Source organism: Lissotriton helveticus, chromosome 3_1 (assembly GCF_964261635.1).
Source record: "Lissotriton helveticus chromosome 3_1, aLisHel1.1, whole genome shotgun sequence".
In the NCBI taxonomy this organism is placed as follows: domain Eukaryota; kingdom Metazoa; phylum Chordata; class Amphibia; order Caudata; family Salamandridae; genus Lissotriton; species Lissotriton helveticus.
This window is the reverse complement of record NC_136061.1, coordinates 549,380,423-549,397,736: the sequence shown is the minus strand read 5'-3', so window position 1 is coordinate 549,397,736 and position 17,314 is coordinate 549,380,423. Positions and strand designations below refer to the sequence as shown.

At 44.5% G+C, this 17,314-nt stretch overlaps 1 protein-coding gene across 1 annotated transcript in view; it reads right to left on the bottom strand.

Annotated features, from left to right (window-relative positions):
• Nucleotides 1-17,314, bottom strand: part of VPS8 (VPS8 subunit of CORVET complex) — a 2,052,516-nt gene that overhangs the window by 1,309,118 nt on the left and 726,084 nt on the right. The window contains exon 25 of the mRNA XM_078680452.1: nucleotides 15,345-15,417. Coding sequence (XP_078536578.1) covers nucleotides 15,345-15,417 — 73 coding nt within the window. The remainder of the gene's footprint in view (nucleotides 1-15,344; nucleotides 15,418-17,314) is intronic.

Genomic DNA, 17,314 nt, shown 5'->3' with positions numbered 1-17,314 from the left:
AATGTGTACATTTTGGTATAATGCTTGAATGTTGACAAGGCATAGAGGGGTGAAAGCAAGATATCCATTTTCTGGGAGGGAGTGTAGCTTTCCAGGATTTGGAAGAAACAGACTTAAGGTTCTGCATCAAATGCAGCTGGAGGGCTTGGGTTGTGCCCCCTTTGCTGAATGCACTATAGTATTTGTAAAATGGTGGCTTGAGGCCTAGTACCTATGTTTCAGTGAGAGAACTATACACAAATTATCATGCTTTGATTAAGGGGCAATAGGTACTTCCTGTTGAGAAGTATAGTGTGGAGGAGAGTTGAAAATGGGTAATCTACAAAAGTTGATATATTTTAATGTACGTATAGACAATAAACACCTTATATCGTCTATGACAAGTAAGGGTAGACAGCAACAATACAAACATCTCCTGGAATGTTAGTGGTTTAAATCAAATTAAACTGAGCAATGCTGCAATGCATTGAAAATCTATTGCCAAATGTGCTCCCTCTCCAAGAATTTCAAGATTGAGCGGCTGCACTCCTTCCCTTGAACAGTTACTCTTGTGTTCCATTTTATACAATGAGGTGCGCACCTCATTGTATAAAATGGAACACAAGAGTAACTGTTCAAGGGAAGGAGTGCAGCCGCTCAATCTTGAAATTGCTTTGCAACATTATCGTCTCAGAGCTTGCACCCGAAGGATTTAAGTTTAAATTTTATAAAGGAAACGTCATTGCGGAGACAAAAAAACAACACAACCTTATGTGGAATGACTCAAATGCAATTATGAACTATATTGATACATGAATGAGGGGACAATTGAACTCTGCTACTCGAACAGTCCGTTTTTTTGTTAATGTTTTCCAAGTAGAGGCACTGGTCAAATGGGGAATTTTGAAGTTTACACATTTTTGCTATATGTTTTTTTCGTTTTTGGATGATTTAAAGGGACGTTTTATTTGATGTGAGCACACTTTCTCCGATCGATGAAGGGTATTATGGGAGATGAAGCCCATTGACATAGGGTACGAGTGGGGGTGGAGGCTCGTAGCTAGATCGCTCACAGGTGTGTGACTTTTCTCTTTAAATAACGGCACGAGCGTGAGGGCAAAATTTCTAGTATTCTTGCCACGAGGAAGTGAAGTGAGGTCATGCCGCCGGTTGCGGCGTTGAAGAACAAGTTACTTACCTTTGGTAACGCTTTTTCTGGTAGATACTATATCTGCCTGTGGATTCCTCACCTTGTGAATATCCCCCTTGCGCCAGCAACGTTCGGAAATTTTCTTCGTAGTACGCCGACGTGGGCGACGTCACAGGAGCACGGCATCGCACGCGACTCCGTCTGACGTCACCGACCCCATATCAGGCCCACGCCGGCGTGATGACGTCAGTTCCGCCCTTTTTTCCGTGCCTTCGAGGCACACGGACGGACCAACGATAGCAAATATGCAAATATACAATGTACACAGTACATATAGAACAAAATCAATACAATAGTATAAACCATATATACAGAAAGACCAGGTATAGCAGAGTGGACAACGGGGAGGCGGGTGGGTCAGTGAGGAATCCACAGGCAGATATAGTATCTACCAGAAAAAGCGTTACCGAAGGTAAGTAACTTGTTCTTCTGATAGATACATCTGCCGTGTGGATTCCTCACCTTGTGAATAGATTCCCACAGCAGTCCCCACTCCCGGAGGAGGGTGTCCACTCTGCTACACCAGGAAATCTTGGAGGACAGAGCGCGCGAAGTGGCCATCCCTCCTCACCTCGGTATCCAAGCAGTAATGCTTCGCGAAAGTGTGGAGGGAGGCCCAAGTCGCGGCCCTGCAAATATCCTCAACAGGTACACCCCTAGACAAAGCAGATGTTGCAGACTTTGCCCTAGTTGAATGTGCTCTAATACCCTCAGGAGGGTCCTTACCCGCAAGGGAGTAGCAGATCTTGATGCACAGGATTATCCACCTGGAAAGAGTGCGCTTGTGCACCGCTCTGCCCTTCTTGCAGCCAGCAAAACCAACAAACAGCTGGTCGTCCATCCGGAAGTCTTTAGTCCTGTCCAGATAGAAAGACACCGCCCTCTTAGGGTCCAGGCGATGCAGTCTCTCCTCCTCCTTGAAAGGATGTGGGGGAGGATAGAAGGTAGGAAGGGTAATGGACTGCCCAGGATGAAAAGGAGTCACCACCTTAGGCAGAAAAGCAGCCCTGGTCCTAAGAACCATCCTTTCAGCATGAATGGTCAGGAATGGGGGTTTAGAACTTAGAGCTTAAAGCTCACTTACCCTCCTTGCCGAGGTGATTGCAACGAGGAAGATCGTTTTAAAAGAGAGAAGCCTCAATGGACACTTGTGCAAGGGCTCTAAGGGAGAACCCATTAAAAAGGTCAGCACAAGATTCAAATCCCAGTGAGGAACAATAAAAGGGGTAGGAGGGAACATATTTATGAGACCCCTCAAGAATCTTAAAACCACCGGAGATTTAAAGAGAGAGGGCGGATCCGGCAAACAGAGAAACGCCGATAAGGCCGAAAGATACCCCTTGACCGTAGCCACAGCCAAACCTTGCTGCGCCAGACAAAGAGCAAATTGTAAAATATTAGATAAATGAGCCTTCAAAGGGTCAATATCTCTCTCCCTGCACCAAGAAACAAATTTCGACCACCTATAGGAGTAGATGGACTTAGTGGTGTCACGCCTGGCAGAGAGAATGACATCCACCACATCGTGAGGGAGAGAAAAAGAACTCAAGTTGCCCCGTTCAATCTCCAGGCATGAAGGTGTAATGTCTGGAGGTGGGGGTGTAGAACCTGCCCCTCCATCTGAGAGAGAAGGTCTGCCCTGTGAGGGAGACGGAGCGGCGGGTGAGAGGAGAGGTGGAGTAGGTCCGAATACCACACCCTTCTTGGCCAATCCGGGGCGACCAATATGACTTGGGCCCGGTCTTGACGAATCTTCCTCAGAACCCGAGGAATCAAGGGTATGGGAGGAAACGCGTAAAGAAGTTGATTTCCCCAACTCAACTGAAACGCGTCCCCCAAGGCTCCTTGCATCGGATACTGGAGACTGCAGAATGACAGGCAGTGCGCATTCTCGCGAGTGGCGAATAGATCCACCCGAGGAGTCCCCCACATCTGAAAGATGTCGTGAACAACCTCCGGGTGAAGCCTCCACTCGTGGTCGGCAGAGAACTGCCGACTGAGACTGTCCGCACGAACGTTCAGAACTCCAGCCAGATGATTTGCCACCAGACAAATCTGATGGTCCTGAACCCAGGACCAGAGACGCAGAGCCTCTCTGCAGAGACACTGCGACCCCTCTCCTCCCTGCGAAGGGAAGGGAGGAAGGCCTTGAGCGCCAAACGTATCGCCCGCAATTCCAGAAGGTTGATGTGAAACAACCTTTCTTCTGGAGACCAAAGGCCCTTGACCTCCAGGTCCCCCAGATGAGCACCCCATCCGAGAGTGGATGCATCCGTTATCACTGTGGCCACTGATGGAGGCAGTTGAAAAGGCTTTCCTTGAGACAGATTGCCTTCCACGCCCCACCAAGACAGGTCCGCTGCAGCTTCTCTGGAGATCCTCACTGACTCCCTGAGATCTCCGTTGTGTTGATACCACTGCCTGCGGAGGCACCACTGGAGTGCCCTCATGTGCCAGCGTGCATGACTGACCAACAGAATGCAAGAAGCCATCAGACCGAGCAGACAAAGGACCTTCAGGACTGGAACAACCGCTCCATTGAAGAATAAAGGAATCATCTCCTGTATGTCGTGAATCCTTTGAGGTGGAGGGAATGCACGACATACAGTAGTGTCCAGTACCGCACCTATGAACAGGTTGCGCTGGGAGGGCACCAGGTGAGATTTGGGTACGTTTATCGAAAAACCCAACCTGTGTAACAACTGAGTTGTCTCTTGCAGATGATGGAGCACCTTCTCCGGCGACTCTGCTTTGATCAGCCAGTCGTCTAGATAAGGGAATACAGGAATCCCTGACCTTCTGAGATGCGCAGCCACCACTGCCATCACCTTGGTGAAAACTCGAGGCGCAGTAGTAAGTCCAAAGGGAAGGACCGCAAACTGGTAGTGCTGCGATCCCACCGTAAAACGGAGATACCTCCTGTGCGACATCAGGATTGGGATGTGAAAATACGCATCCTGCAAGTCGATTGACACCATCCAGTCTTCTTCCATCAGCGCAAGAAGAACCTGAGCAAGGGTGAGCATTTTGAACTTCTCCTGCTTGAGATATAGGTTCAAAACCCTGAGATCCAGGATCGGCCGAAGCCTGCCATCCTTCTTGGGAATCAAGAAATACCGGGAGTAGCACCCTTGACCCCTCTCCTGCTCTGGAACCACCTCTATTGCACCCTTTCGAAACAGTGCCAGGACTTCCTCCTGCAGGAGAAGCAGGTGGTCCTCCGAACAAAAACCTTGGCAAGGAGGGTAATTGGGAGGGAACTCCTGAAAAGGAAGAGCATACCCATTCTCTACGAGATTGAGAACCCAAAGATCTGATGTAACCGATTCCCAATCTCGTAGAAAATGAGTAAGCCGACCCCCTACTGGCCCTACATGATCCAGAATGGTGGATCTAGGGCTGCTTTGCTGATGCGGGTGGGGGCTGGGCATTATTGGAGGAAGTGGAGGAAGAGGAGACTTGACGTCCACGTCCACGACCCTTTTGTCTACCTCTATAGGACTTATATAGAGGGTTCTGCTGCTGCTGCTGCTGTTGTTGACCTTGCTTGAAGGGACGAAAAGAAGATCTACCAAATCCTCTGAATTTTCTAGTCGTCGACCCTCTCATCTGTAGACCCAAAGATCTTGCAGTGGCACGGCTGTCCTTAAACCTTTCCAAGGCTACATCAGCCTTTTTACCAAAAAGGCCAGTTCCTTCAAAAGGCAAGTCCAGCAATGTAGACTGCACATCCGCAGAGAAATCCGAGGACTTTAACCATGCGGCCCTCCTGGTCGCAATAGAGGAACCCATAATTCTAGCAACAGAATCCACAGTGTCCATGCCGCTCTGAATGACCATGCGCGCAGCAGCTTGAGTGTCAGAGATCACTTCATTAAAGTTTTTCCTATCTTCCTCAGGAAGTTTAGGTGACAATTGTTTCACTGAGTCCATCAGAGCATGTACATACCTTCCTAAAAGGCAAGTAGCATTTGTTGACTTAAGAGCCATGCTCCCAGAAGAGAAAGTCTTCTTCGCAGACTGATCTAACTTCTTTGATTCTTTGTCAGCTGGCACTTGAGGGAAAGAGCCTGCAACCTTATTAGAGCAAGCCGCCTGTACCACAAGACTTTCCGGAGATGGATGTGACGAAAGGAATGCAGGGTCATCAGGAGCCACCCTATAGCGTCTTGCAATAGCTCTCGAAACTGCAGGAGCAGATAATGGTCTCTTCCAAACCTCTTTAATTGGATCAGTCAAGGCATCAGTAAATGGCAGTGTAGGTTCCACAATTGAAGAGGGAGAGTGCAAGACTTCAGTAAGGATGTTGGGCTTGTACTCAACTGTGGGCAGCTTCAAGTTGAGAAGATCAGCAGCCTTCCTAATAACCACGTGATAGGGAGCCACATCCCTAGATGGAGCATCTGAAGCCGAAGGTAGACCCCACTCGGGAGAGAGTTCCAGACCACTAGCATCCCGAAGTTCATCGAAATCATCATCATGATCAGGAAGTTCGCCTTCCTCCACATCAGAACTTTCATCATCCCTTTGTTCGAGAAGACGCTGAGCTCTTCGTCTCGACCACTCCAATCAAATCGAAGTCGACGGATTCGGTAACGACTCCGACGGAGCCGGTTCCGACGTCGATCGAGGAGCCGGAGCAGTAGGATGAGAATCATGAACAGGTGTGGTACCTCGATCCAAAATACGAGGTCGATCCGGAGTCGGCGAAGCCGCATGGGGAGTCGAAGACCTCGGTGAAGCCGTACCGAGCCAAGGTGGAAGAGGCGCCGGCATAAAAGGCATAAATGGAGCTGGGGCGTACAACTGAGGAATACCCAGATTGTACGATAATGGACCCATGGGACCAACAGGCGCTCCAGCGGGGTACATCGCCCTGGAATATACTCCAAACATCGCATTGAGAAAATGCGAGGGATCCTGACCAGGACCAGGAAATAGAGGGTACGGACCTACCGGATGTTCCAACGGAGGTCGTTCCGACACATTCTCACTCTGACCTTCTGGGTCTGCAGGAGTCTCCATTGGAGCCGGAGTCTGAGGAATCATCTCCTCTTCCTCTTCATGTTCCGAAGGATGTGAGGATACCGGATTCGGTTCAGGTTCCGGAGTCGGAGAACCTTCGATTGACAAGACAGGTGAAGGAGAGACAAAGTCCTTACGGTGTTTGTGAGACTTTTTCTTCGAGTCAGAGGATTCCTTCCCTGAATGATGTCTTGAGCTGTGCTTCCTCCTCTTATGTTTTCTCCTCGAGGAGCTCGAAGCATGACCTGAAGCCGACTTAGATCTAGATCTAGATCTTTCTCTGGATCTTGACTTCGCTTTAGATCTCGACTCCTCCCCAGATCTCGAACCCGCTCTGGATCTCGACGCCGATCTCGACTTCGATCGAGACCTTTGCTTCGACTTCGATCGTCTCAACGTCGATCTCGAATATCTTCCAGTATCCTGTTTTACCTTCGCTAAAAGTAGTTTAGCTTCACGCTCCCGAAGTGCCTTTGGGTTCATTTTAAAACAGGAACTGCAGTTTTTAACGTCGTGATCCGAACCAAGACACCACAAACAATCCTTATGTGGGTCAGTGATAGACATCATGCGGGCACAAGACCTACATTGCTGAAAGCCTGTTTTCCTCGACGACATCTTCGGTGAAGAATTAAGTCGTAAAAGAGAAACAGTGACAATTAAATAATAGCTAGATACTAAGTATCTCAGAAGATCCCGAAAACCGTTAGCGTCGAAGACGCGGAAAAAAGGGAACTGACGTCATCACGCCGGCGTGGGCCTGATATGGGGTCGGTGACGTCAGACGGAGTCGCGCGCGATGCCGTGCTCCTGTGACGTCGCCCACGTCGGCGTACTACGAAGAAAATTTCCGAACGTTGCTGGCGCAAGGGGGATATTCACAAGGTGAGGAATCCACACGGCAGATGTATCTATCAGAAAAGGTAAATTCGACAGAAGGGTAGCTCGGAGCTTAGTGGGAATTGTAGAGCAGGGAGTGAGCTGAGATGTACTGTATAGATTGTGCTAAATGCTGATTGACAACTTGGGAGAGAGGAGGGTTTGAGCACGGAGGGAGAGTCACGGAAAATTTAAACACTCGATGGTTTTAGTTCAGCACGGTTGAGGGGAGAGTTAAAGTCACTAGTCTGAGTTAGGAACAATGTCGAGCAGCCAGCTTAACTGTTTCTTTGCTTCATTTTCAGTTAAACCCCTGACGAAGAATTTTACAATTCGAAATGCATTGGGAGCACTTTGATGTCATTTTAATACTGTCCTCACATGCCCTCATAAAAGCCTAGAACGGCAATGTCCGGTATTTGAAAATGATGAATAAATAATTCAATGTACAAACATGATATCTCCGCAGTGATGTAATCAAGGAAGATATACGAGTTAAGATTTTGGATTAATGATTATAACCAGGCAACAAAGAAGTGATTATTAAGGAAGAGTTTCATTAAGGAATGATTTTCCCCATCGCAGTGCAACAGACGGGCGCAGGAGAGAAGTGCCCCACCTGATTCCCCTCTCCAAGAATACCATGTTTTGGGCACTAACTGTGCCTTTCTGGGCAAAGACTCTTGGAGGAGTAACCCTGAACAGTGATCAGTATTTACATGCCTTCCAACTCTGATAGAGAGTACTCTAAAAGAGATGGCATGCCAACTGGTTGACGGGAGGACAATGGTTGGTGGCAACCTCAACACTATAGTAGATCCACATTTAGATATGGGGGCCTCGCATCACATTAGAGTGACAATGTTTGCGGGGTGGATAGCCTCAATGGGGATCAGTAACGTGTGGAGGGTGCAACATCATGGAGTAAATTTTCTATTCTTAATCACACCGCTCCTACTAAAGGCTAGTCTAAAATTTTATTTCAGCCTCGGACCACAGTGAGGTTACCACATTCCACACCTTGCCTAGGGGGTGGGGAATTCATATCGCCCGACGCCTGAGACATGTTGATTTCTGTCAGGGGCAAGAAGATTTAATGTCTATTTTGTCCTATGGACAACTAGACATTAAATCAAAATAAACGGGGATGTCCCTACTTGGCCCCGCACCTACAGCTATTGGCTCCGTGAGTGGCCAGTGGTTTTCTGTCAGATGCTACAACCAGTAGCAGAAGAGAAGTTACATCTCTAGGCAAGCATAGCTCTTATGTATTACAAGTGCGCACAAGAACAATGGTCTGCCTAAGACTGCTCCACAAGTCACTCTCACTTGATTTAATAATGCCGTAGTATGCGTGATGGCACGGGATGCAGATTTCAGAACGTACAATTTATTTTCCTTTTAGTTGGGATTTTAAAAACACGCTTTAGTGTTTTCCTAGCAGCTAATGTCTGCATGACTAGTGCTGAAATGTGGACACTTGCTCTGCAAGCACTAGAAGCAGGGGAAAGAGGCGGTAGAAAGAGAATAACACCGGGATGAGCAAGGAGAGGGGTCGTCGAGAGCGTACTGTCTGCATGTTTCGAATTGCCACAATTCTACAAGAAGGAACTCCATAGTAAAGCTAGTTTAACTTGTGTTAGGTTCTACGAAGAATGCAATATAAAATGAGCTGAGGCACGGTAAATCCTTTTTTCCATCTGTTTTGTTGTCTGTTTTCTCTTTTTCCTTTGGTGCAGTTGTCCAAACAAATCTGAAGTGTGGTGACGATTTCTTACGCAGGATAGTGAGTTTGTATTCACAAGGCTTATCTATTGGTGTGCCCAGAAGCAGTCCTGCATGGGTAGCACACTGGAGGGCAGTCTCATCTGGCGTGCGGGGTCCCGTTTGGGTCAGATTCTCTCCTGTTCCTGCCATGGCGGCTCTGCTGGGGTTGGAGCAGTCGGCTGAGGCTGTGCTAAAGAGGGCAGTGGAGTTGGTTGGTGCTTTGAGTGTCAAGAGACCCTGATAGGCAGCCGGGAGGGCATAGACCTGTCATTCAGGTGCTGAAAGGTGAGCTTGTGTTCGGGAGAGGCGCTGGCAAGTTTTCAGTGGGTTTAGGCGTTACAGTTTCATTTTTTCAGGGTATTTAAATTTGACGTTTTATTTTATGTGCGAAATTTAAGAGTTATGCTTTTGGCTCTTTTAGTGACACACTTAGCCCAGCATTTTGAAGGCCTTTTGTGTGGTGCTGTGCTCAAGGCTGCCGATTTTTCATTGCCTATGTGTGGCATTTCTGTGTTTTCAGTGTACTTATGAGTGACATTCTACTGTCAAATGTTGGACACCTCGAGTGACATTTTATTGTGTGTAAACCGAATAACGAAGACATGCAAAGAAATGCATATCAGAGATTACCCCTTTTGAGCAATGTGAACTGCTACAACACCCCTGAATTGGACGATCTAGCCTACTGCGCATATTTTGAAAAGAAAAAAAGTAAGGAACGTGAGGCTGTCTGATTGAGAAACCAATACAGAATATTCGGATTGAATATACTCTACAAATAACCAATATATGAATATGTTCGATTTAATTCTCAAAAATAATTTGCCATGTTAAGGGTCAGGGCAGCATATTCTTTTCAGATCTAATTAGTATGTATCTTCAATGGTCTGAAAGAGTACCTTAAAAAAAGAAGCAGTAATGTTTAATATAATGCTTCAACCTACCTTCCTGCAATTTCTAAGCACTAACAAAAAAACATATAGCTGCACTCTAAAAGAGAATCATTGCTCGAAACTGCATCATTTAATAATATATTATGCATTAGAGTGAAATCAACATACTTCCAAGTCAACACAAGTAATTTTCCCAACAGTAATACTGTCTCAATTTTTCTCCATGCTCCCGGAAAATGAACCACAAAGCTAGCAGTGAGACCTTTCCATAAAATCCCACCAAAATAGGGTGATTTTTCGTCCCACTTCCACCCTGGACACAGATTTTGTTCGATCTTTGAAATGAGCAAATACTTGGGCATGTCCATGATGAGAATGGACTGTGGAAAGATTTGTGAATACTCCCAAATGCATTATTTTGTGGGTGTGCACAAACTTCCTAGGGCTTTCCGACCCTGAAGCACCCTCTTCTCACACCTCAGAAATTTTTATTCACAAGAAAAGGTAGGTGTACGTGAATCGTTTACAAGTGCACTTCTACACTTTGAGCCTAACAAACTGAAACGCTGTGCTAGTTGCGAACCTAAGTTGAAATAAGCATTAGCAAACAAGAGATCCTAAACAGCCAAAGAGGCTAGGGGTGTCCAACATGTGCCATGGAGGGCCAAACCCATAATAGATTTTCACGATTATCACATAAAATAAACAATAACATTTTAATCTCATTGAAACTCATTTGATTAGTCAGTGGTAATTTTGAAAGTCTGGCCATGGATTCTGACCTGCCCTCATGGACTTATACTGGACATCATTGCCACCTAATCTTAAACTTCCTTGGAAACTTTCCCCTTCTGCAAGATACATTTGTATTTAATATCAATTTGTATTATATCCTTCCTTAGAATAGAAAACAAGTGTATTCTTTCAGCCTCTTCTGGAAAACGGTTAGGCGGTTAGGCACTGCCTGTCAATAGGAAGTGCTTGGGTCTATTTATAGGGGTGTATTTATGCCTGCACAGGGTGGTATGTCTCTAGGGGAGTGGTCCTGCATGGGGTTGTGTGTCTGTCCATTAAGTGATGTATGAGTCTATGCATCTATAGTGTAGCTATGTGTCTGCAGTGGCGTTGTTTGAGTGTGTGGAGTGGTTGTGTTTGTCTGTCCCGTGAGTGTCTTTGCAGTTGGGTTGTGTGTATGTGCAGTGACTATGTCAGTATGGTAAGATGAAAGGGGAAGAACCAATTAAGCTGGAAGCTGGACAGACGTTTCGTGGCAGACAACATCTCCCCAACTTCACAGAATTTCTCATCCATTTATATTTTTACTGCAACACTGAGGTACTCCGCCTTATTTTTGACCGAATAGCATGCTACCCGAATATTATTTACAAAATATTGAGGGTCAAAATTTGGCAAGTTAAGATTTACAATTTTTAACTACAGACTCTATATTTTGGTCCTCAGTATTTTGGAAGCATGATGTTTCTGTAGTAGATATTTCCACATACAACCAGCATGGATGGATGTGCAAATATGCTGCAACTTGTGTTTTGGACCAGTATAACCTAACCACCATACCTGAAGTCAGTTATTCAAGATCCTTTCAAGATAATACGGAGGAAGCTTTTCACAACTTCAAAGAATGTCTTAGAGCAGTCGCAACTTGGATGGATGCAAATCGTTTAAAACAAAATTCTGACAAAATAAATGTTTTGTTTTTTACCAAAATGAACCCCGCCACCTTCGATCGGGTGGTGGCCTGCCAAACACCTCTCCTAATCATACCACATCTGCTAAAAATGTGTGCACCATCTTTGACTCCACCCTCTCTTTTACGTCGGAAATTAAACATATTTCATCTGTCTGCCTTAAGAAGATGAAAATTATAAAGAAGTTTCTTGATCTGGTTCCTGAAGAGACTAGGTGAACAGTAGTTCATTCTTTAATAAAGTCCCATCTGGACTACTTTAACAGTCTCTACCTTGGTCTTCCTTCATATTTAATAAACAGATTTCAGCTAATTCGAAATGCAGCGGCAGAACTAATTAGGAGAGTGCTGAGGCGCCATCATCTCTCCATTTTTGAGACATCTATCGTATCAACTTCAAAGCTCTAACAGTGGCTTTCAGCACTTATCATGGTGAGGCCCCATGTTATCTGCTGAATAGACTGTCTCTGTATACTCAAAAGAGGGCACTTAGATCCAACAATAGTCCCCTTCCTCGGATTCCAAAATTTCTGAAGTCTCGTCGTGATGGCAACCCCATCACCATATGCACTGCAAGATTATGGACAGTCTTCCTTTTCAGTTATGGTTAATTGACTCTACAAAGCCAAATCAGTTTCTATAGCACGATATGGGGCAGCAATTTGGGGATACACAAAAACAGATTGCATCCAAGTGGAAGAAAATAATTTCCTACGATCATTGCTCGGTCTGCCCCATCAAACAGCGACCTATCCCCTACACCTTGAATTAGGGGTGGGATTTATCACTGATATGTTAAAATTAGCACCCATCATGTTATGGATAAAACTCTGGTTAAACCAGAACCATAGTCTGAATCATAAAATCATTAAAGACTGTATGAAACTAGATCACGTGAGGGATATCCAGTGGTTGTCATATGTAGAGAATGTGGCTGCAAAGCTAGGACGACCTGAGATTTTTGAAAGACCGGAATCCCTATGTAAAGAAGATCTAGTATGGGTGAAGATCAATTTCTTTAAGCACTGTAACGCAGAGCGAGAGGCGAAGGAACTGGGCAAACCCTCAGTGAGGAGTCATGTAATGATAACTACTACTCCTGAGATGGCGCCTTATTTGTCAGTGGTAACAAACTTTTTCCATAGATGGTTACTGACAAAATTCCGTTTCAATCAAATTCATACAGTCTTATGGGATATGAAAATCTGGTGTAAGTTAGAGGATTCTACCCCATGTAAATGTGATGACAAGTCTATTCAGGATACTGCGCATTTTTTATTTTTTTGCCCTTGGTTTTCGGAACCCCGTAAGCGATATGTCAAACCTTTGCTGAAAGAGATTAGTTTTTCTCAGTATAAACCTGCACTGCTATTTTTGTTAATGTTGGAAACCCCTGTCATTATGTATTGTATTGCTAGTTTTTTGACAGCTGCTGTAAGAATTAGGAGATTAAGATTGGACTTTTAATGCTGCAAAACATCTTTTTTAAAACTGTATTTTGTATATGAATTATCAATTGTGGGGTTTGTCTGGAAAGGGAATCATGAATTTAATTGTATTAATTTGACTTTTATACTGTTTTTAATATGTTCTTAACATGTTTTAGTATACTTTTATGATTTTAATTAATCGAATAAAGTGGTTTTGACTGACTGACTGACTGACTGACTCTGTCTGCTTTAAAAACTTGGCGATTTGACTCTGTTTAGTTTCTTGTTACTTTGGCCTCTCTTTACTGTCTGCTAAAGCGCTGAGACGCTACCTTCGATGCAGCTGTGCACTTGAACAAGTGTCATTTGATTAATTTATTGAAGATCATTTATTGTTGTGTTTCAGTACTTAAGGAGAATATCGCTTTTCTCAGCAATAAAGTCAAGATTTCCTTCAACATTTTTACAAATCCTTTATATTACTGGTAAGTTTTATTAACACAAAAATCCATTAATGACTGTCATCACACATAATTGATTTGGGAATAGGTGGGACAAGTTGATTGTCTTACAGGACTGGTAGATTTATGTTGCATTTTGTCCCATGGACAAGTAGATTATTTAGAAATTTCCACATCCTTTAGACCATTCCCCAGTGGAGCTATCCCTCTCCAGTACCCAGAGAGACCAATGACCACTGACAGCTGAACACTTGGTCGTTATGGGATGTACATTTCTTTTACTTGAGAGAGGAGATCAACTACTATTTGGAGGTGATCACTGACTCAGTGTCATCCAGTAACACTCTGTGGGAGGCGCTCAAAATGGTATATGGGGGAAATAAATCTCCTATTTTGCTGGGAAAAATAAGTGTCTGTCTGGAGAGACAACTACTGTTGTTAGAAACACTATATTGGATGCCCTCAGAAGAGGAAATACTCCACCAGTTCGAAGCGGCCTGAGATTTACTAAGATGGCTACTAATGAATTTAGCTAAGATAAAAATGGGTCGTATCTCAACAGGGGATTTAAACAGCGCTACTCTCCCCATTATTGACAAGCGGATGTTTAGGAATCTACCTACATTAAGTCCTCTGAGCAATTAGCAACGACTTTAGACTCAACTAGTCTCAGTTGTATAAATGAGACATACACTTAAGGGTAACAAAGAAAAGAAAGATTGAACCCCATCCCATAGCTCAACCCACTGTAATCTCAAATAGTTAAGGAGAGGGATAAAGGGTAGTCAAGTTCTAAGCTCTTTAGTGCTTTTGGGGGTTAGTACTGCAGAGACTAGGGTTACAGGATAGCCAATTTCTAAGCTCTTTAGTGCTTTGGTGGTTAGTACTGGAGAGCTGCTTAAATCCCTTAGAGAAAGGTGAGACGAAAAACCAGGGAATTTCTGAGAAGACAGTGGTCTGAGGTCAAGATGGCAGCCAGACAATTGGTGATTTCAGAAAAATTACAGCTTATTCAAGTCAAATATTTTCATAGGGAATATTATATGCCTGTAATGCTATGGAAGATAGTAAAAAGAACAGACCACAACTATATGGAATGTAATAAGGTCTTGGGTACCATCTTGCACACAGTGTGGGATTGCCCTATCATCCAAGATTAAAGGCCCTGTATCCACAGTATGCTTGAAGTAGTAATTGGTATTCCCTTTGTTAAAAACCTGAAATGGCTATACTTACTATACCACTTGACCTGGATGGTAATAGAGGGCAACAAATATTGGTGGCAATTGATTTTGCTGTAGCCTAAAGAGATATTGCCTGCAAACAGAGATCTTCCTATGCTCTTCCTGTGTCTGAATAGACCGGAGGAATTGATTATTTTGCCTTCGCCAAGGAAACAATTTATAAAGCTATGGAATGGCCTCAAAAACACAAAAAGATTTTCATTCAGTGCTGCAGAGACCATGATTTATATTTGGATAATCCACTATATTTGCTCTTTCTGTATACAATATTGATATATTGTGCTGGAACAGAATGATGCTGTAAGTTATGTGCATCACATAGCCTGGTTGTGTGGACACTTTTTGTTTGTAGTCAAAAGAAATTCAATAAAAAACCTTAAAAATGTTTGTTCTCCGTCGGAAAGGTCTGACATGGTGGAAATGAATTAGGAGTGTTTACTATACTTTATTTAAAGGTCTGAGTTTAACTGTCCTCAAAATTATCTTGGATTAGAGGTTTAGGATTTAAAAATCTCTGTTGCACAAACAACACTATTGAGCGTTATTGGTCTCAAGCTTTTCGCAGGACCCTTTTCAAAAGCAGGCTCCTAGCACTGCTGGTTTTCTTCATGTGACCCTGCTGCAGAGCGGATTGCTACAGCATACATTGTGTTTCTAGGTGAACGCAAAAATGGGATGTAGCAAAAGCTACAATCAAAGTTGTGGCAGTCTGTGAAAAAGCGTTCCAACAACCATAACCTGCTTTACTCACCTGGTTTTTTACCTGAGGCACTAGGTCTTCAAGGATATCACCAATGGGATAGGCACGACCAGCCAAGCAGCAGCTGTTAAAAAAAAAGGGAGAACCACCCAAAGTTGAAACTAAATAATGTTCACAAATGAGAAAAGATTCACTGCTACCAATCACCATGTGAAATCACATCTCACAAGAATAAACACCAGAAAATGGCAAACAAAACAGACAAGGACACATTTCCAAAGTAGAACTGCCTCTTGCAAACATACTTACCAACCAGTCACATGATTTATGATGGATACACTAGCTTCCTGAAAATCAATTATTATTTGTAGTATACTCTGGTACAAGACTAGACTCAGAAAATCAAAATACAAGAACGGGATACTAGGTTGCTCAATAGAAACTTGGTGGTCCATTGTGGCAACATCACAAGTGCTTTGGGTGTAGCGGACATCCCACTAATGTCATGTCCTACTGGTATCTCCAGATAACAAAGATTCATGAGAAAAGAAAGATCATATAGGCAAATAAGTGTTATGGGGGCACCATCTTTTAAAGTGTGACTCAGCGGAACAAATTACACCTTTCGGAAGCTGGACTTAGGGTGATGGACTAAGTATGTTTTCAAAAACTCAAGAAGAAATCAATAACTGCTTGCCCAAAGTGCGGCTTTTGGTCTTGAATTCCTAATCTAGGTAATAATGATTGATGAATATGAACAATTTACTTACCCTGAGTGATGATTGTGCTGGTGGATAACTACCAGATTGCTCACCTCTTGAATCTAGTCTAGGCGTAAACTGGAAATAGCGCTAGCTGATAGGAGGCATCTTGGATCCATTCCGGCTTAGAGTTCCATCATGAAGACAAGTTACTTACCTTCGGTAACAATATATCTGTAAGAGACATATATTAGATCTAGATTCCTTACCTTAGAATTAGCCCCAGGCGTCAGACTGGATCCAGAGAACTTTTTCTCACCAGTACCCCTGAGCGTCGGCAGGTGGCGTCGGTCGACTCCGCGTTCGTCGTCAGCAACGCCGGGATGACGTTGCAGTATCTACTTAAACGTCACCCCTGCACGCTGACGTCAGTTATTTCACTCAACATTCCATGCCAGAAGGGCAGAGCCATGCAAGACACTGACCACTGGTGCACAAAACTAGGGCCCTGAAAGGGAGACCCTTACTCTTGCAGTGAGTTCGCAGAATGGGGAGGATGGGTGGGGCGGTAAGGAATCTATAACGAATATATGTCTCCTACAGATATATCGTTACCGAAGGTAAGTAACTTGTTCATCTGAAAGAAACTATTAGGTATAGATTCCTGACCTTAGAATAGATATCCCTGCAATACCAACCCCGGAGGCGGGTCTGCGAACTAAGTTCACACCAGAAATTCCTGGAGAACTTAATGGCCAAAGAAGCCATCTCTCCGGACTTGACTTTCCAGGCAGTAATGTTTAGTGAACGTGTGCAGGGATGCCCATGTGGATTCCTGGCAGATATCACAGAGGGGGACTCCACGTCCCAAAGCAGTAGTGGCTGCCGTCACCCTGGCGGGTCGGGCACGCAGTTCTACCGGAGGCTCCTTTTTCGCCAAGGAGTAACAGATCTTAATGCAAAGGACGACCCAACGAGAGATGGTCCGTTTTTGCACGGACCAACCTTTCTTGGAGCCCACATAGCCAACAAAGGGTTGCTCGTCCACCTGGAATTGTTTTGTGCGATCCAAATAAAATGATAACGCACGTTTTGGATCCAGACGGTGGAGTCTCTCCTCCTCCTTGGAAGGATGAGGGCCGGAAGAAGGTGGGCAAAGTGATGGTCCATCCTAGGTGAAAAGAGGTAACCACTTTGGGAAGAAAAGAAGGTCTAGTTCAAAGGAGAACCTTGTCCGGATGGACAGCAAGGAATGGAGGTTTAGAAGACAGAGCCTGAAGCTCACTCACCCTGCGAGCAGAGGTGATGGCAACCAGAAAG